The sequence below is a fragment of the Dermacentor andersoni genome, chromosome 5, assembly GCF_023375885.2.
Source record: "Dermacentor andersoni chromosome 5, qqDerAnde1_hic_scaffold, whole genome shotgun sequence".
In the NCBI taxonomy this organism is placed as follows: domain Eukaryota; kingdom Metazoa; phylum Arthropoda; class Arachnida; order Ixodida; family Ixodidae; genus Dermacentor; species Dermacentor andersoni.
In genome coordinates this window covers 148593055-148614502 of record NC_092818.1, presented here as the reverse complement: position 1 = coordinate 148614502, position 21448 = coordinate 148593055, and the positions used below count along the sequence as shown (strand labels likewise).

Sequence of the window (21448 nt, the reverse complement as noted above, 5' to 3'; positions counted from 1 at the left end):
CGCTTCGAAACTGCCGCTTAAATAGGACACCATCCTGATAATTGGTTGGCTCTCTGCAATGTCTCTCAGTAAATATAATGCCTGGTAAATGGAACCAATTTCCCTGGCACCTTGAGGCTCCATTTAAAGAGCACCCACTGTAAAAATATAGGGGGGATCGTGTTTGGAACTTTCGTAAATGTAGTCTTAAACAAAACCGCATTTCAGTGGGAGCGAAATGCAAAAGCACCTGTGTACTTAGACAGGTGCATGTTAAAGAACCCCAGGTTGTCCAAATTAATTCGGGTTACTCGCTATGGCATGTGTCATAATCAGAAGGTGGGTTCTGGTTCATAAAATACAATAATTTTTAATAGCTTGCTCAGAAATCCAGCACTAAATTATGTAGCTTGTTTGTGTGATGAGTCCCAATTTCTTAATTTAGTACTTTGACATTTATCATATTTGTGTGCTAGTCCATGCAAAATACCACTGATCGGCCTCATTATACCAGCCACTGTTAATTAGGAATGGCTTAGTCAAGCAACTTAAACTTACAGCACAAACACCTAAGACGAACCACAAAAGGAAGATACAACACACACTGGTGCTAACTTCTTTATTTCTTCGTCGTCGATGCAATATAAACCCTAGGCCACACTACCGCGCAGGCACTCAGATTACATTACAGAGATCTGCCAAATTATCACATACGCAAGCGTAGGAAGTCAAATTCAGATGGATGCAGGGACAAAGATATCTTACTAATGCAATTATCGCCCTGCCTTTCTTGTGGTAAGCCTCTAAGGCAAGCCGCACATGCTCATTCTTGCTTTTGCCAAGAATCGACGTCCCATCAAGTTGTGCCTCACAATTGTTGCAAGAGTTTATATGCGCACCAAGGTGCGCTCCTCTATCTACATTTTTGTTTACTTGTTGCGCATGTTCCCTGAGTCGCTCATTGATGCAATGCCATATCTAGCCAAGCTATGTCTTAGCACATGAGAGTGAATTGTATAAACCATGCCGACCGCGCACAACACGTATGAAGCATCATGCCGAATTTGGCGTCCTCCTCTGCCCTCTCCGCAGGTGCGGGAGCATAGCTTTAAAAGCTTGTTCGGTGCAGAAAACGCCAAAGGAACACTATGCCTGCAAGCAATTTTCTTGAGTTGATAGATGACCTTATGTGTTTAAGGGACCGCGCAGGGAACATGCACAAAAAGTAAACAAAAATGTAGATAGAAGAGTGCACATTGTTGCGCATATAAACTCTTGCAAAAATTGTGAGGCACGACTTGATGGGACGTCGATTCTTGGCAAAAGCATGAATGAGCTTGCGCGGCTTGCCTTAGAGGCCTACGACATAAAAAGGCAAAATGATAATTGCATCAGTGACATAGCTTTGTCCCTGCACCCATCTGAATTTGAGTTCCTACGTTGGCATATGTGATAATTTGGGAGATCTCTGTAATGTAATGTGTGTGCCTGTGCAGTTGTGTGGCCTAGGGCATATATATGCATCGACGACGAAGAAATAAAGAAGTTGTCAGTTAGTGCCAGCGTGTGTCGTGTCTGCCTTTTGCGGTTCGTCTTAGGTGTTTGCTCTGTAAGTTTTAAGTTCAGAATTATGTGCCAACTAGGCCAAATGAAGTTTTACTCTTAGTCAAGCAAGCTCAATATATAGTCTGTGCAAAAGTGTGGAGCGTCAGTACAAAGTAACAGTTCAAACACATGGCTCTGTAGTTACAGTTCAGTATGAAACGAGATAAGATTTCTTAGCATTTCTTTCATTTACTAATTTCATTGTATTAGGACATGTAGAATACTAGCAACTGGCATGCTTACAATGTACAGTGCTCTTTTTTAAAATCCAGACAATTGTTTTACTGGGGCAGAAATGTGCTTTCTTTTGGGCCCGGAAGTGAACATATTATATTTCTTACATTTGGTGTAAAATAAATTTTCTTCACTGTCAGTGTGTGTCTCGTGCATTTTTCGTTTCAGCAAGTAGCAACTGCTCTCGAAGGCGTTTGCTGGCCTCGGAGGCACTGCCGATAAGCTAGGACGACTGTATAAAAGCTTTGCAAAGAGGGGCTCTGTGATCAGCGAAAGGGAAAAAAAATGAAGACGTGCGGTGACGGGTTCATTCGCCATTGGACCACGTGTGCGCGTGACTTGGTCGATTCAGCGGTGGCCCTGTGCCGTCGATTGGACCACGTGTGGCGAGCCCGCGGCGAAATGCTTCGTGGCGGTACGCCGCGCCTATGCAGCAGCAGACGGAACACCGCAGGCCAAGGTGTCGGACGCCGGCGTTCGCTCCGAGCAGGTGCGACGCCTGCTCGGGTGGCAGCTCACGGACGGCCGAGTTCCCTTGAGCCTTGATCGCCGGCGTTCGACATTTCGGCCTGCGGTGTTCCGTCTGGTACTGCGTAAGCGCGTGACCCGCGCCACCATGCATTTCGCTACGAGCTTGCCGCACCTAAACTAAAATGCCTTTAATTCCTTCACAATACTCCCATTGTACCTCCCAGTCAAATAGGGGGGGGGGGGGGGTGAAGTGGGCGTATACGGTACCCCCGTTGTGTGCCCAATTAATGCCCACGTCAATGGGAGTTTTATCGTACGCCCTTTCAATGGGAGCAAAAAGATGTACAAAAGGGAATGCGCTAGAGGACAAGCAAAAAACGCCCATCTGGGTGTTTTTTTGTTTACAGTGTACGCAGCAGGGAAGCTCCGCCTACTTGCCCGCCAGTGCACCGCGTCGCAATGGAATGAGCCAAATTTCAGAAATTGCCGACTATACTCCCTTGATCCCACAATAAGCCTTCGAGTCCGATCAAAGCTTCACCGTGGAGGCGCCACGCTTTTGTATCGACTGTGTTTAGGCGTTACTTTTACCAAAATCTATGCGTTCCGCATAGGGATGACCGACACCGCAACCTGTGACCACTGCGGCCATGAGGAATCGCCCAGTCTAACAGCCTGAAGATTCCTTCTAAGCACGCAGTGAATATGAATATCATCGAAGAGAATGTGCCTCCTTGCCTGACCGCTTTCTTGATAGGTATTTTTCCACTTTACTTGCGGATAACTAAAACATGTGAAGCCAGAACTATCACTGAGGCAGAGTCGAAGCGAGTCTGAGGAGTTGCGGATACGTGCGCTGTGGCTGAAATAAATATGGAAGTTTCACATAAATGAAAGTATTTTTGAGTTGTCAGCTTACAAGCACAACCGCGGTGATGTGAAGCGCATTCAATCCTTCAGTGCAATCCATACGATATGCATCTAGACGGCTAATGAAACACAAATGTCGTAGCTTCGTCGAAACGAACTGAATTAAGTAATGGAAGTGCGCGCCGCCTGGAGAGCACAAGAGACCATAGATTGAGCGGCGCAAATCCTTATCTTGTTGACGCGGCGTGGTTTATCGATCACGCTTAGCGTCGTGAACGCTTCGCATTGCACACTTCGCAATAGCAGGCCACACAGTTGCGTACTTTTTCATGCTGTCATTTTGGCCCGACTATTCCGCAGAACGTGCCGAGCGCTATTATACCGCCTCCGGCTGGAAGTTCTTGCGCTGAATTCACAAATGGTTATGAAGTGTTAAGTAAGGGGAAGAAAAGATAGAAATGAAATCGCACGAAGTGCCTGAAAGACGTGAGTGACGTCCTTTCCCGAAGGACTTATGTTAGGCGGGGGTTAAGGTTAACCATCTCCACCGAATCACTAGACGACGAGGGGTGTCATCTGCTGCCGCGTTTTTTCGTCGTCTGATCGTCCGATGACTTGTTGCCTTGTTACTGGGTTTGCGCATGCCAAACAAAAACGTAGTGGGGTCTTTATGAGTGTTATGCTGCGCGCTCTTTTTTACCAAGAAAAACGAAGTGTCTCCCATGATATGCGTCTGTGTGGCTATACACAGAAAGGTGCGTGTGTGTGTGTGTGTTTGCGTGTGTGCGTGCGTGCGTGCGTGTGTGTGTGTGTGTGTGTGTGTGCGTGCGTGCGTGTGCGTGCGTGCGTGCGTGTGCGTGCGTGTGTGTGTGTGTGTGTGCGTGCGTGCGTGTGTGTGTGTGTGTGTGTGTGTGTGTGTGTGTGTGTGTGTGTGTGTGTGTGTGTGTGTGTGTGTGTGTGTGTGTGTGTGTGTGTGTGTGTGTGTGTGTGTGTGTGCGTGCGCGTGTGCGTGTGCTAATCGGTCCTTTCCGTTCCGTGAATCTTATTTCACATCACGCTTGTTTGAGCTGTCCGCGGGATTTTCGTATCAGTGGTGTACGTGATTTTATATGTCAACGCATTGACGTCCCACTTCATATCAAAGTTAAGATTTTCGTTCGTCGTGCACATAGGTACGATCACACCGTAGGCCACAGGATGAGCAATACCGTGGTTATATATAGGGTCGCATCTACTTCGTACTGAATTGAAACTATGAGCAATACTATAGTAGAAGGCTGAGGCTAACAGCACGAAAGACTTTAGCGAATTGTAGAACAGCAACAAGTTTTGATAAATAGAAACGTATAAGTATTTTTTTCCGTTCTTTCATCTCGTATGGAGGTTTATAGTATGAAAAGCATCAGGAAAAATAATAAAACTATAGAAGTGCTCAAAACACCAAAACACATCATTGAAAATGTGACGGTTGACAGCGACGGACACCACACTTCTATTTGCTGCCACCAAATATAGTGCCTTAACGAGTATATATAGGAGAAGTCAGGCTATTTCTCGCATAAACAAACACAGCCTATAAAACATAAGCAGAACCTCGTAGCACGGCATTAATGTGACTGCTTTCCACAGCCGCACACACCGAATACAATTATGCATTAGAACTGGTCAGTGCACTTCGAGATGGCAAATCAGAGCGCGCCACAAATATATAAGGATGCGCCATCCTCAGCTATCAGTTGTGGTCTCTTGGCGATCGGCCACGACGGCGCGTTCCAACGCTTACCCGCGTGAGCTTGAACGGCGCAGATAGATATATGTACGTTCGTAAGACTGCTACCCCTATATCGTAGAAGTTTTTTACGTCGGCAGCTGCGACAGCTGTTGAGGTTTTGTGCATCGACTTACACGTACTATTGGCGCAAGTACTTCAGTTTTCATGAATGCTAGCATTACATACACACCTTTCCCCGACTACAGCGCTCGTCTTTGAAGCAGGGGGCATCGCACGCTCGTTGCTCTTACAAACAGTTTTAGCTTCGTGAATACGCTTTTTTCTTTCGCAAGCCTTTTCTTACTCCACATTTTGTTAGTTTACTTAGTGAATTCCACCCCAGTTTTGTTCGGTATAATAATGCATCTTTAATGCGTACTCGCCGTTTCGATGTGGAGAGTTTTCGCGGTTTTGCGATGTCGCGCGACAAACATGCGAAGTGGGCGCAGCCCGAAAAATTTTTACCAATAGCGCAAGGCTGTTGGTGAAAACGGCGTAGAATGTGTAAATATTTAATTTCCTTTAGTTCTGTCTAATTATGGATAATTAGTGTGTGCATGCCAAATAGGATGAGGAGCTTTCGCAGTTTTCCTAACGCGTGACAGACAAGCAAGGTGGGGGTGGCCCCCCGAAATTTTGGCTGATCGTAGTGGTCTGATTCCAGTAGTGGAATAGAAAAGTTCGCAATAGCTTTACGTTATAGCACCCCTGACGTGGAAATGCACGGCCCACGAAGCGTGGCGTAAGAAGCACGGGCCTCCGCCATGAAGAGGTCCCGAGCTACGGGGAGTTGATTCGACGTGGGGACCTCCCGCAGCCCTGTCTCTCCTGGCTCCCACGGCCATGGCAGATTGTTTCTTCAGAATTTCATTGAAAGTTTCTTTATTAGGTTTGTGAAGTTAATATTGGACCTGCCGGTAATCTGTAAATAAATTCTGAGTTCAATAAATAGCAACCGCATTTCTCATATGATAAGCTTCATTGCCTTTCGGCTTCATGTACGTCGAGGTATAGTCAGGGTTCGCTCTCCGTCCTTTTCCTACGGGGGATTTCGCAATACTCCGTGCTTATTGTCAATGTACCATTCTACTACCTCTTCCTCTTTGTTTCTCCCTTGAGCCTAGCCTACCCAACCTGACTTCTTAGCCACTGAATCCAGAAACAAGCTACATGGTGACGGGAAGTACCTGGCGAAATGCACTGACACAGCCCCAAAGAAGTCCAGTAAAATGACCCTGAAGTAAGATACTCTAGAATCCAAAATCCATGAAGAATTTTCAAAAATTAGTTATCTTAAGGAACTAATGAAACCGCGTATAACATTTATTATCACGATATGAGTGCACGTGCCTTCAGAGGGATGTTCATTAGGGTCACTAAAGGCTGATTTCCGCTCTATGCGTTCAACACGACTGTTTACGTAAGGTAAAAAATTCTTGCGCATCACTTGGTATTTTCACCTGCTCTAAAGTTCATATATAAGGAATCCTTTGAGAAGTTATTCTTACGTCCGACTCATGTTTTTACACTTCTTTCTTTCTCACTGCAGAGTCTGCAGTCGCGAACCACGTGATATTTTCGGCATTCTCAAATTTTCAGACAGAATTACGAAGAACTTCTGTGACATTCTACTTCATAAAGAAGCAGCGCGAAAGAACGCTACATGCGTAAAATTTAGTTGGTTGTGTTTATACCATGTAGAAACGCCAACGATATGTACCAACTGTGCCAGTTCTCTCTTCTACTGTCAAATATCTTAGTTGTTTGGATTGTACGTACGCATGGGGAAGCGCGTCAAAGGTTCCGCTCATTTTGCGGTTCTGCGTTTTGCGGTTCATTGGAGTGACACTGATAAAGTGAGAATAGACAAAAGAGAAGGCATAGCCGTTCTTACAATAGACGACGAGCCTCCACTCGTCGAGCAGTGAGCTGTTCTCCAGCAGCGGATTGGCAGCCTCACACGTCAGCAGCTTTCCGTCGTGTTCTCGCCGGGGTGTGAAGCTCACCGCCGACGTGGTCGAGTTCTCGTCGGGTGAGACAAAGAGGTAGGCGTCGGAGAGCAGCTCACCGTCCAGCTGCCAGGTAATTTCAGCCGGCGGACGCGAACCAGAAGTGATGCACTCCAGCTCCACGGACTCGCCTTCAAACAGCTGGCCCCTGTTCGTGATGCGCGTTACCTGCGGCGGCACTTTGAGAAGAAAAAAAAAATCTGGCAGAAGACGTTACAGATGATCATCGATGTCATCGACAGCTTTTCTTTTTTCGACCGGCTCGTTATCACGATGCCGTATGTGAATCAGCAAACCTGGCGGGCACATCAGCAGACACACGATATGGCAATCTCACTGGCAACGATAATGCCACAACGTATTACAGCTTGCTGTAAACACAGAAACCCAGTGAAAACTTCAACTGCCCTCACTATCCATAGTATCCTGGCTGTAACTTTGTTGCAGTGGCTCTACACCAAGCGACGTGCTAGGTGCGGAAGTGTCTGCTGCCGATGGGGATTGGCCAAGAAGGCGCACATACCAATATCCCATAAGCAGTGCCGAAATTGTCTGTTCAGTCACATGCCCAATGACACATATCCAATGACCGGAGTTGCCCACTAGAGGGAAGGCAGCAGCCAGCAGCAACTTGTCTATTCGGGACACACAGTGATCGACGCTATCTACTCGCCAAGGCAGCAGCCAGCACGTACTTAGTAACCCACATTGACTCTCGTTCCACAAATGGTCAGAGATGCAAAAACCACAAAGTGAAGGGGAAGAGCCAAAGAAGTCTAAAGTTTAAAAGGAGCGACTCACTTCAGCAAGAATTGAGAAATTGCATTTTTAGCTGGGCATGAACTTCGTTCTAACGCGATAGCGTTAAAGACCCCGTGTTGCAGAACCTTCGGCGTCGGTGTCGGAGGAGTTGCCTATGAGCGAGAAATCCCGTATATATTTACCGTATATCTATATGCCACGCCTTGCTGTATGGCATGTGCTATATGCGGGTTATATTGCAACACCACTTTATCACCAAAGCTGCTCACACCTTGTTCTACATCCTCGACAAAGTTATTCCACGGAATTTTGAGAATGACAGCCCACAAACAAATGCCATCAAACAAAACAACCATAGCACGTGCCTAGTATGTTAAGTCTTCTCAGACTTAAATCTTAAACGTGAGAAAAAATAACAGACGTCTGAAAATTATGCAAATCGTTTCGCGTGGCTATGCAACACCTGTGGGCTCAGTCCACACGAGAGGCCGCGTTTCCACCAGGAAGTTTGTCTTCGTGCATAGCGTTCGCCGCCAGAGTTTCCCAGTAAACATTACGGTTAGATAAGCTGTAGTTGGCGGGAAGCCGGAGAAACAGTCAGGGATCTTTGAATGCTATCGCGTTCCACTCTGAAAGGCGAATCTTAAGCGTCCTACAAGTTTTTATTGCGATAGAAATTGTATGGACACTCCAGGCGCATTTCTGGCATCACCGCCGGCGTCGCCGTGAGGTTCCGTATGAGTGACAGCGTGTGAGGCTGAGCCGGCGAACGCGGTTCAATTCCGCGTGTGCGACCGAGGAACGCGGCCCGGATGCGTGCCCTCATCTGTGGCGCGCGAGGCAGAGGGGTGTGGCGAGGGAAGAGTGGCGTTCTTCACCGGCGGCTGCTACGGTGCCTCGATGTCCTCCTTGCCTGCTGCTCTGTATAGAGTGGAGACAACCACGGCGTCTACTAAGGCGTTGGCCACGCGAATCGCGGACGCCGTAGTAGAAGTTTTGGTGGACGCCGTAGGAACGCTTTGCCAGCGCTCGTGTGTCTTGAAAGCGATCTGCGACCTGACCAACGTGCGCGCCCTCGCGGGACTCATCTTCAAAGCTATCTGCGATGTTTGCATAGTGCGCGTAGTATCGGTAGCTTCGTATGCGCTTTGCTTTCGATGTATCGTTCGCACTGAAGCGAGACTTGCATGAAGGTCAATTGGATTGCTGCTGCCGCGATTCCTCACTCCAGAATTTTCACAGGTAGATTCTGCGCTCATCAAGCGAAATATCTTCCTATTTATCTGTGAACGCGTGACACCGTGCTGGTTCATTTCGTTAAAACACGTTGACGGGCAGGTTGGTTTGAATCCGTGGTAGCATGTGTAAGCGCGACTGAACAAGGACGTAGAAAGAAGCAGACACAAAAAGACAACGCCGTCTCTGTGTATCTGTTTCTTTCTACGTCCTATTCTATCACGTCCTATTCATTCTACGTCCTATTCTATCAATGTTAATCTAGTTAGTAAGCGAATGTTTAGACGTTTATACGGCCGATAAAGCTACTATCTTTACTTCGTACAGCTATCTACTAATTTACTATCGCAATCGTTGCTTCGCCTTACGGATTGAATTGTGAATTTTTTTTATTGCGTCTCAGCGTCTCTTAAACCACGCAGAGACGGTGCAGGCCACGGTGCAAGCTGTATTTAGACACGTGCATAGCTCTTTCTGGGACGGGCGCAGGTGGTGACATGACTTATTGGTTGTGCATATGTATAGGATCTTGCTTTGACGTTGTGTGTGCTGTCTACCTATGTGTATTGCATATGTACAAAACGTAATTGCCTCATACATGCGTTAAATAATGCAGGTATACTAAATCGCGAAATTTTCCATTATTTTGCAGAAGTCAGAGGCTCCAACAGCTTAGGAATTTTTGTTGTTGTAATGACTGGCTCAAGAAAATACCATCATATATTAAGACTACGGTCACTGACATCTCATTGAATGCTGTTTCATCGAGCACCGCTTTATCAAAGGAAGGCCATTGCACAGAAGTCATGTAAAAGCCACGCCCATTTCACTCGAAGCGCTCCTGGTATACGCTCTTTCAGCGAGCTGCTTTAGTTGCCTAGAATTCTCGACTAACTGAAATGCAATGATTTGGAAAGACGCACCCCCTCGCTTTCATAACAGTCAGTATCAAGTGTGCGAATAAAAGCCGTAATTCTTACTGTGCGACAAAGGATCAACGGCAGTAGTCTGAAGTTCTTGTTTCGGATACTTCATGGCCATTACAAAACTGAAGTTTCGAAAACTTTATTCCCAGCTTGGTGGCATAATAAAGTTTTCAATCAATCAATCAATCAATCAATCAATCAATCAATCAATCAATCAATCAATCAATCAATCAATCAATCAATCAATCAATCAATCAATCAATCAATCAATCAATCAATCAATCATTTCCCGACAAATTACAGCCGGGCACAAAACATGAAAAGCACACAAAGCCTTTGACCTACAAAAGGGAGCCCTTCGCACATTCATTTATTGTAAGGTGTGCGGATGCGTGGAACAAGCTTACAAATGCTGTAGTAATTTATAATGATATAAAAACGCTTGAAGATGCATTTCTAAGCTAATTGTCTCTAGTACATAATGCTACTTCATAATGGCGAATTATAAATTGGTGCGTCTGAACGTACATGCTTGCATGCATGTATCGCTTGTATTCTATTGATATGTGCTGTATTATTCGCGTATGAATTTTCGTTAACGTTACAGTTTGAGTGTATGTAATTTTTGACTATTGATTTTGTTAAGTGTCCTTTTGTTTCACTTATTTCGTACTTTTCCCAAGTCATCAAATTTTGTTGTGGAACTTATGCTGAGAGCATGAATAACATCAAATAAAAGATAAAATGTCATGTCTCAATGGCTGGAAGTTAGACGAACAGGAACGTAAAACAGGAACACAGCGAAGGAACACCGTACATGACTTTCTACTTACTTAAAAGAAGCACTCGATTTTTCCCTGAGGGTTAAATATCGATACGGCGCAACCAAAAGTGGCGCCAGTCAGAAGAAGACGATTTAACTTATCTAGGTTGAAACGGTCTCGACAGCCATCTTGTTTATTCATCGTTGTCTCTCTTTTATAAATGTTGCAAATACATCGTTATGTGACTCCTGCAACGTAACAAATTGGGGAGAGTTGTGGAGTACCCACGAGAAACAACAACGGCGCTCCGCAGTGGTCGTCACCTCAAACTGGATAACATGACGGACGAAACACGACCCGACATGGCGCGGCCCACATCAACGCCTACAACCCCGACGGTTGTGTTGGGTCAACCGCGGGATCCAGCAGCGTTCTGCGGCACCGACCACCTCAACGGGGAAGAGTGGATTGCCATGTATGAGCGTGTAAGTGCCCACAACAAATCAGATCTGACGATTGTGTTGGCTAACTTGGTCTTCTACCTACAAGGCACAGCGAAGGTGTGGTATGACAACCACGAGGAAGAGCATAAGGGGCCTCTCACCAGGCCCCATAGCAAGTTTTGGTTATCCCCTGGAAGTTGTTACGTGTCCTCTAGGGAGCGTTCTGTCGCAATTTTTTTTTTCAAATCGGCTCATTAATAGCCGAGACAGAAATATTTCAGTGCCGCGAACCCATGATTTAAGCACGCGAACTCCACTGCTCAAGCGAGACACTCTCTCGACTCGCCCCGTGTAGACTCAGCAAGCGAAATTCCTTTCCTGCGTTCTCCTATATCAGACCTCGAGGATTGCATGACGCATACGTTACGGGCCCCGCCTTCATTTTTTTCATCCTCGCTTTTTTTTTTCGGCGCTGCGCACTTGCGCTGACGGCCTCGTGCGCTAGCTGTTGTGATTGTCTCGTTTCGCGCAGCGCACGATTTCGCGCGCTCTGCACGAGGACACATGGCTAGCGGTATAATTCATTGCTACACGAATACTGAGGCAGACACAAGCGAACCACAGAGCATGATCATGCGCTGAAACATGGTAGAAAATGGCATAGTTTCGGTACCTGTGCACGTGACTGCACTACAGTGGGAACAAGCAGACAAAACGGAACTACATCTCTCTTGCTTCGGTGTGAAGTAAAACAAAAAACACGTGGACATTCGTTTGCGTGTTTTATTATTTTCTCTAAACTTCAATTCGTCAATTCAAGCAACAAATCACGCGAATACACCCACCGTGGTTGCTCAGTTGCTATGGTGTTGGGCTGCTGAGCACGAGGTCGCGGGATCGAATCCCGGCCACGGCGGCCGCATTTCGATGGGGGCGAAATGCGAAAACAGCCGTGTACTTAGATTTAGGTGCACGGTAAAGAACCCCAGGTGGTCCAAATTTCCGGAGTCCCCCACTACGGGGTGCCTCATAATCAGAAAGTGGTTTTGGCACGTAAAACCCCGGAATTTTTTTTAATCACGCGAATAACAGATGTTGCCTTGAATAATTCTCGAAGTCACGTGTGTCGATGATTGACGTCACATTTCGAACACGAGTACGTAGGCGCAGGGAAATGTGTACGTCACCGTCAGGCTTGGAGCATGGTCACTGCGAGGGAAAAGGAAAACGGCGTTCGGATTGAATCTTCAGTCCTTTCCGCGACACGTAGCGTATCGATCTAGCACTTTGCAAACATTATCATTAACGCACATTGTATGCTCTGCGCTTGTGAGCTCAACATGGCCAGGCCTGGCGAGGGGCCCTTTAATGACTGGGACACGTGCAAACAGAAGCTGAGGGACATGGGCGGTCGTTCCGCCGGGCGGAAGAGCACCGCCAAGAAAAAAACGAAACACTCGCCCAGACGTCCACAGAATCACACAACTCTTATATCCAGGACGTGTTGCCTTTGTGGCGTAAGACTGACAGCAATATGCCTGAGTCGGACAAGGTTGCGCATATACTGAAGGGGATCGCTGACGATGCTTTCAACTTGCCCATGTGCAAAAATTGTGGAATGATAAAGGACATTGTAAAGGAGTGTCAACGCTTTGAGCAGGCCAAGAGTCGCTGCATTGCAACGCCGTTCGCACGTCTGCCGAGCACAGCTGCGACGTCCCCTTGTGGCGACAGGCTAGGAGTGCAGCGGCCACCATCATCAGATGACCTGATGTGAACAGTGCAGCGAGAACTTGAGGCCATGGGCTCAAGTTCTCGCAAATCGGCTCCTGCAGCTTATTTTTCCCATACCAGTGAGTCGAACAACTTTCTTACAGCACCATTTGTGTAGGCAATAGTCCGCGAAGAACTAGCTAATCTTGGAGTTCTTTCTCTTTGGGCTGTTGCCGCTTCTCAGCTGTCTCATGCTCCCGGTCCATCGACTGGTGCTTCATATCCTGCACGCTACTGAAATAAAGCGGAGTGATGAACTGCAGACGATCGGCATACCTGTTTTGCCTGCTGGCGTATCGGTCACGTTCCTCGCCATTGCAACAACCGTACTGTCTCCTCTCCTTTGCGACCGCCATTCCCCATTTCTTAAAGAGTTTTAATTGGGCGTCCGCAACAGCTCTGCGTATACAGGAAACTCGCGGAAGCGACAGTGTGCATGCGCAGTACGCAGGAGCAAGCACAGCCTCTTGCGAGCGCCCGCAGATTTTCAAAAGCTGCGTAACGTTCGCTTCGGGCTGTGTGGCCTTTGCGGGACGTTCTCGCGTGTTCTGGCGTGTCCACTACAGCGCATTTTTCCATATTGCTCCGGCCGAAGAAATGACTCCGGCTTGTGGTGTGACTTAGTGGTGGCTGATAGTGGCTACGCAGTTTCAGAAGCTGGCATATGGCGACGCTGAGTAGCACACTATCAGCTCCTGCGCGTGCAAGTCAGCAATCGCCTTCTCAACTTTTACGTGGGACCAACAATTGGCGTTTCGTGCGCGCGCTTCACTACGTATAGGGAAATGACCTAGCGCACAGGGTGGCTGCGGATGCCCTACTAAAGCTATCTATTATTGCTCCGAACAGAGCGAGCGTCGTTACCGGCCTCCACTGACACTGAAACAGCCAAACAATGACGCTCGTGCTCACTGGAACAGTCCCGCGTTGCCAGTGCGACGTCCCCAGTCCCGTTCGCCACCAGTTCGTCGACAATCGTTCTATCGCCACAGGCTCGTCGCCCACCGTCCCTGATGCAGCTCCGATGCCCGTCTCCGGAAAACTAAGCGATACAGCTCCCGGAGGTGACGCTGCGTTCACGACTCGACCACAAAACCATCTGAGCACTTTGCCGACCACATAAAACTTGATGGAAGTTTTAGTCGATGACATCAGTGTCCCAGCACTTATTGACACTGGCACGCACGTATCCGTGATGAGTGCCCAATTGCGCTGATGCCTCAACCAAGTTCTCACACCCGCTACATTACGCACCCTCCGCGTCGCCGACGGAGGAACGTTTACCGTACTTGTTATGTGCACCGCTCGCATTGGTATTGCGGGGCGCCTAACGGCCGTTTTGTTTGCCGTTTTGGAACAATGCCCTTACGACGTTATACTCAGCTTAGACTTTTTGTTGTCCCATTCAGCCTTCTGATTGCGCGTCTAGTGTCATTCAGTTTGAACTGCTCCACAGATGCTTATAGTCACGAGTCACACAACGGTTATGCTCTCCCGAAGACATCCGCCTGTCGCCTCAAGCCACTACGTACGTCACTCTACTGTCGTTCCCGTCTGTTTCTGAAGGCGTATATGTACACTGTCCCACATCTGACATACTGCTTGAAAGAAATTTCCCCGTTCCCCATACCTTGCTCACTGTTACAGGCATTCAGACTGCACTCCGTCTTCTTAATTTCAACTGCGCGACTCAAATTCTTCCCAGAGGCATGTCTTTAGGCGACATCTCGCCTGTGAACGATTGCGAGATGAGATATCGGCTCCTGACGCCGAAATTCCGTCGTCGTCTACAGGAACATTCAATTCACCGACTCTCACAGACAAACTTAGCAAGATGATTGCACCTGATCTTTAGGCACAAGCTGCTGACCTCCACCGTCTCTTGGAAACTTACCCCCCCATTTTTTACCTTGACTGCCGCCTTTTAGCCCAGCCGGTGGTCACCCATCATATTTACACCGGAGACGTCAATCCGATACGCCGCCGGCCGTACCGTGTTTCACATGCTGAAGGACAAGTGGTACAACGAGAAGTCGATTAGATGTTGACTAAAGGCATTCTCTAGCCATCATGCAGACCGTGGGCGTCTCCTGTTGTCCTTGCAAAGACGAACGACGGCAGTTGGCGCTTTTGTGTGGATTACAGACAGGTAAACAAAATCACATGCAAGGACGTCTACCCCTTGCCGCCTATTGACGACGCGTTGGACTGCTTGCACCGAGCCAAGTACTTTTCTTCAATAGACCTCCGATCAGGCTATTGGCAAATCTCGGTAGACGATATGGACCGTGAGAAAACTGCCTTCGTAACATCCGACGGCCTCTACCAATTCAAGGTTATACTGTTCGGCCTTTACAATGCCCTGGCAACATTCGAAAGAATGATGGACTCCTTAATTCATGTCTATAAATGGTCCGCATGTCTGTGTTACCTAGACAATGCCATAGTCTTTACACCAACTCACGAGTCATCTAACACGTCTATCGGCTATTTTTGCTGTTCTCCGACGCGTCGGCAATTGAACTCATCCAAGTGCCCCTTTAGACGACATCAAATTACCTTGTATCAGATGGGTTTCTCTCCCTTCATTGTAAGCAACATAAGTGCTCCCCTCTCTTCGAATCAACAATCATTACCGGTAGAAACAAGTGCGAACTCACTAGACTTATAATAGAAGCCGAGCAGATTGATGCCCTAGGGGATTCATGTATCAGCAAACCATCATTGGCTCTCTCTGAAAAAGAACTGAAATTTTTGCGCATGGCTTAGCATATCACAAAATGTATCGCTCTGATTGTTAATCTGTTCACGTGCCTGTGACTCATGTGGTCTGAGTGTATAAGTACGACCTGGTTTTCGACAATAAACAGTGTTGGAAGTTAGCGCTGTGTGTGTCCCTTTGTGTCTTCTCTTGTCCCGTCTTTGAATCGCGCTACCATACTCCCCTTGAAGATGCATTACCAACAAGCCCACATTGCAACCCGCGTGAATCAAATTACCGTTCTTGGCCATCTCGTCAGTGTCGTTGGCGTTCAAACCGACTCTGACAAGATTCGGGCTGTCCAGGTGCGGCTTGCACGAACATTTATTAACAGAAATAATAATGAATTTAAGAACGCATTCTTAAATGTTCCACTGACAACGCCTAGTCCGCACAAGAACGCGTTCTTAAATTCTTTATTATTTTTGTTATAAAATGCTCCTGCAAGCCACCCCAGAACTTTCCTGTTCCGTCTTCCGCCGGAGACGTAATAAACTTTGTTGAGCTATGATAAGGCTTTGTCGAGGCAACGGTGAGCGGAGCACCGCACGTCGTCTCTATGTTTCTCGAGTGATTCTTGGCAGAAAATCACCAAATTAATCGGAAAAGCCACCACGGACCAACGCAGCAAGTCACCGCGATCACCCTAACACTAATTTAAGAGGGAGGACCGATTTTTGACCCAATTACGCCTACACAGCAGCCGTTGGCGGCGGCGCCGCATCTCTGGCGACGTGGCTTCCCGTGCGCTTAGCGGGCAGGAATTTTAGCAAGATGGAAGTGTCAGTCGAAGGAGAAGACATTACTCAAGAAAATTACGAGGATAGCACAGGCTGGCGTCTAGTTATACGACGTAAAGCCAAAAAATGAACGTCACAGCGACAACACGTGTCAGCCCAGTCGACGGGAGAAGGCAAGAAACAGATAGAGCGGCGTATGCGACCAGATCACCAAGGCGAGCAGAATGCCGTATCTACCCAAGGAGGATTAAAGGATAATAGTAAGACCAAGAAGGGGTTTTCGAGTCTCCGACTACACGAGTACCCACATTGTCCAAAGCACCGTCAAGGCGGCCAGCCTACCCGAAGAGGCACAAAAGCAGGACAAGATATGCATCAACTATCAGCAGAACATAATAGTCATCAGTACTCCCACAGAAGAAGACGCCGACAAGTACAAGAAGATCGCCTGCATCAGGACGAATACACAGGAATATGAAGAACGAGCGCTTACGAAGCGGCCCCGGACAATACACTCAAAGTGATCCGCGGCATAGGACTGAACGACAGCGCACAAGACATCGTGAGGAAAGTAATAACTTCAAGAAATCCTGCAACAATCGCCGCCAAGAGAATGGGCAACACAAGAAACGTGATTGTACTGTTCGACGGATACAAGGTCCAAAGCTACGTGAGATATGGTGCTGCCTGGTTGCGGTGCACACTATAAAAATACACGTGGACATGTGCTACCAATGTGGACGATTATGACACAGAGCGGATGTGTGTCCTAACCCCGACGACAAGATTTGCCGAAGATGCGGATTGGCGGACCCTCCCGAAATCCATGAATGCAAGGCTAAGTGTCAGCTATGCGACATGGATCACCCTACAGCAGATCGAGAATGTAAGGCAAGATACAAGAAGGTGAATAAACGTCGCTGGGAAAGAATTAAACAGGAAAGAGACAAAGAAGAAGAAAACTGCACGACGCAAGATGAGCCGCATGGCCTAAGCATCCTGAAGAATTGTCCGGAACCCCTTTCGAAACCTTCGAGAGAAGGTCGTAGCAGATCCAGGTCCAGGAGCAAAGGCAGGTCAATGTCCTCAACCAGGTCGAGCAGAACCAGGTCTAGAAGCAGAGCCAGGTCCAAGGCCAAGGAACCCCTGAGTTCTGGAGGCACCACGTCAACGCCAACGGTGAGCTGGGCAAGCGCGGTCACGGGGAAGCGCGCGGAGGCGGAGGCTGTAGCTAATTATAAATTAGAGGAAGAGCTGTCAGCAGAACACCGGATCAATAAAAAATATACTGTTGGACTGTATATTTTTTATTGATCCGGTGTTCTACTGAGTGTTATATTTTGTGTCGCTATTCTTCCTTTTTACGCAAATTTGTTTCGTTTGCCATGTGACAAGGAGTAGCCGATGCCACCATAAAAGCGCCAACCTCTCCTAACATTCACTTCAATAAAAAAAAAAAAAGAGCTGGAACAGCTAAAACAAGTTGTTGCAGCAATGAAACAACAAATGGCAGTATTGAGTGAGGACAATAGGAGATTAAAAGAAGTTCACAAACACCAAGTTGAAAAACGAAAACAGAGCGAAAGTTGAACAAACACAATGGAGAGCGAGAATGTGAACATGGAAGAAAACAGCGATACTCCACAACTTAAACGCAACACCGCAGAGATTACTGAGAACAACGCGACCAAACCAAAGAAAACTAAAACCGCAAGCATAAGAAAGGAACGCCTGGAATAGTTTGAACCCAGACTTGAGCAAAAGATAGAAGAGCGCATGAGCCAGATGGAAGAATCAATTAAAGCGGCCATGGTCAGCATAGTCACACAAGAACTACAACCCGTACAGCAACATCTTGAGAATATAAACGCAAGAGTAACGAGGTTGGAGGAAATAATGGAAGCTGTAGCCCCCTCCAAAGGAAATAGAAACAGTCCAGGCCACTCCCAAGTCTTCCTTACTGCTCAGGCCGTCGATACTAGACAAGACGGCCTCTAATATCACAGCATAATTATGGCCAGGCAAAGAAAAAGCAGATATACCATATGGCAGTGGAATTGTAGAAGTTACCTAAATAAAAAATCGAAGCTGTAGTAATACGTAAAAACAAAAGACAAGCCAGACGTAATACCTTTACAAGAAACTAAGCGTTTCGCCAAACTGCCAGGTTACCAATCCATAGGCAATGCCATAGGCGAAACCAAGGCCCTTACCACCCTAGTTAGTAGAGACCATACGGTTGTACAACATGATACACGAATCACAGACATAGCCAACATACTAATTGAAATTATATCATCAAGGAAGACAAATAATAGTATATTCAGTCTAAACGTATACAACAGTCTAAAATTCAAGAGTCACAGATTCTTAACACTATTCAAGCGCACGCTCAACATAGCAGGTGACCAGAAGGTGATAATAGATGGAGACTTTAACGCCGCCCACACCCCGTGGGGGTACAAGTACATCCACACCAAAGGCAAAAATCTATGGCTCGACTCCCAACAGGAAGGCCTAACCCTCGTCATGGACCCAGCAATGCCCACAAGGCAAGGCAACAGCGTCTGCGACGACTCCACACCAGACCTCACCTTCGTTAATATACAATCCATAAGACGGCTAAATACACAGGAAGACCTGGGGAGCGACCACTCCATAATCGAAATCCAGCTCAATGAAGGCCCCAACAAATGCACTGGTAATCAACTCAAACTAGCTGATTGGGTGAAATTCAGGAAAACAAGGGAAGAGAGGAACACAGAAACCTTTACAGACATTGACCAGTGGACAACCAACCTAGAGGAAGACATCTCCAAATCAACGAAGTTTACCCAACAAGAGGCTCAGCTAGAACCGATAGACAGCAGGCTCTCGCACACGTGGAAGGCCAAACAAGGGCTACAGAAACGATGGAAAAAGCAGAAACATAACGACAGATTAAGGAAGAAGATATCCTTACTAAACAAAGAAATAGAACAATATGCATAACAGTTCCAAAGACGACAATGGAAATAACTATGCACGGAGATGGATCAGCAACTTAGCACGAGCAAGACGTGGAGGTTACTCAAATATCTCCTTAACACAGTTGAAACAAATACGGTGCACAGGCAAAACATGCACTAGATCCTATACGCGTATAAAGGAACAGAGCAAAATTTTTTGAAAGAGGTCGAACTCAAATACATATCACAGGCATCGTCGTGTATTCATCCCGCATACGAGGGGGAACAGAACTCTGACCTCGATGAAGAGTTTAGCGAAGCAGAAATAACAGCAGTCCTGCACAAACTCGACACCAAATCGGCACCGGGCGCAGACGCCGTTACATACAAGACATTCAGAAACCTAGGCGACGCGTCCATTGGCAAACTAACAGAATTTATCAACGAGTGCTGGGAACAAGGAAGGATACCGCAGCAGTGGAAGACGGCACAAGTCATCCTAATACCAAAGCCTGGCAAACAACTGCAATTAGGGAATCTAAGACCAATATTTTAAACTTCCTGCGTGGGCAAACTAATGGAGCATGCCTTCCTCGCGAGGCTCACCAACTACATAGAAGGCAACGACATACTCCCAAACACGATGAAGGATTCCGAAGAAACCTATCTACACAAGACGCCATGCTGCAACTGAAGCACCAAGTAAAAGGCGAACCTGGGCGATTGACTCGAGCAATCCTGGGGCTAGATCTCAAGAATGCATTCGACAATGTCGCACACCAAACCATACTGCACCAAATCAGCAACCTTGGCTTAGGCGGGCGGACGTACCTATATACAAAACTTCTAAACGGTTAGAGGCAAAAATCACGGTAGGAGCTCTGACGTCCGAGAAAGTGCCTATTGGCAGTGCAAGCACACCGCAGGGATGGGTTATATCGCCTATGCTCTTTAACCTGGCTCTGATTGGTCTTCCTAGCAAATTACAAAGAGTCGAAGGACTTAACCACACAATCTATGCAGACGACATCACGCTATGGATAAATGATGGCAGTGATGGATCGATTGAACAGAGACTACAAGAAGCTGTTGAAACAGTAGAGAAATACCTAGAAGGCACCGGTCTAACATGGTCGGCCGAAAAATCTGAGTTGTTGCTGTACAGACCAACGATAAAGGGGCGACCTCTCAAGAACTACAACACACAAACCTACAATGACTTACAACTTATGACGAAAAATGGACAACCCATACCCAAAGTAGAGAAGATAAGGGTGTTGGAAATGATCATAAAAGCCAAGGGCAACAACGGGGAAACTATTCGCAAAATCGAAGCCAAAGTTTCTCAGACGATGCGATTGATCAAGAGAATCACCAACAGGTACGAGGGAATGAAAGAAGCAAGCGTCATGAGAATCATGCAGGCGTTCGCCATAAGTCAGATCACTTATGTGGCGGCATACCACAAATGGAGCAGCGCAGAAAAGAAGAAGCTAGACGGCCTGATTACGAAGATATATTAGCAAGCGATTGGACTCATGCTAAGCACGAGCACGGCGAAACTACTAGAGCTGAGACTGCACAATACGCCAAAAGAGCTAACAGAAGCGCAAGGTATAGTGCAACACGGACGCCTCTCCAAGACGACGGCGGGCAGACACATCCTAGATAAAATTGGGATCCGCTACCACACACAACACGGAGACAAACGGGACATACCCAAGGAAATAAGGGCCAAACCCAGGGTACCCCCCTTACTCAAGAATATGCATCCTGTGCACCACGAGGGCTGGAGAAAAGGCAGGGCAAAGAACATGGCGAACAACTACGGAAGGAAGAAGGACGCGGTCTTTGTAGGCGCTGCACGTTACAAACAGAAACGCAGCTTTGTCGCAGCAGTATTTAACCACAACAGACAATGCTGCACAAGCTGGACTATAAAAACTACAGGCATCGAAACGGCGGAGGAAGCAGCTATAGCGTTAGCCATAGCCCAAACCAACACATACTATATAATGAGCGATTCCCAGACGGCAGTACGCAACTTCGCGAACGGCCATATCTCAGCTCAGGCCCTAAACATACTCATAAAGGCAAACCAACAGGGGAAGACAGGTGCGTCCAAATCCTATGGATACCAGCCGACACCACCGACT

General features: G+C 47.2%; 1 protein-coding gene across 3 annotated transcripts in view; it reads right to left on the bottom strand.

Moving 5' to 3' along the window:
- The window catches only part of LOC126531390 (cell adhesion molecule 4-like), a 545870-nt gene that overhangs the window by 57863 nt on the left and 466559 nt on the right, over positions 1–21448 (bottom strand). For all 3 annotated transcript variants that reach the window (XM_055071137.2, XM_055071136.2, XM_050178898.3), the window contains one exon: positions 6825–7118. In XM_055071137.2, the coding sequence (XP_054927112.1) occupies positions 6825–7118 (294 nt within the window). The remainder of the gene's footprint in view (positions 1–6824; positions 7119–21448) is intronic.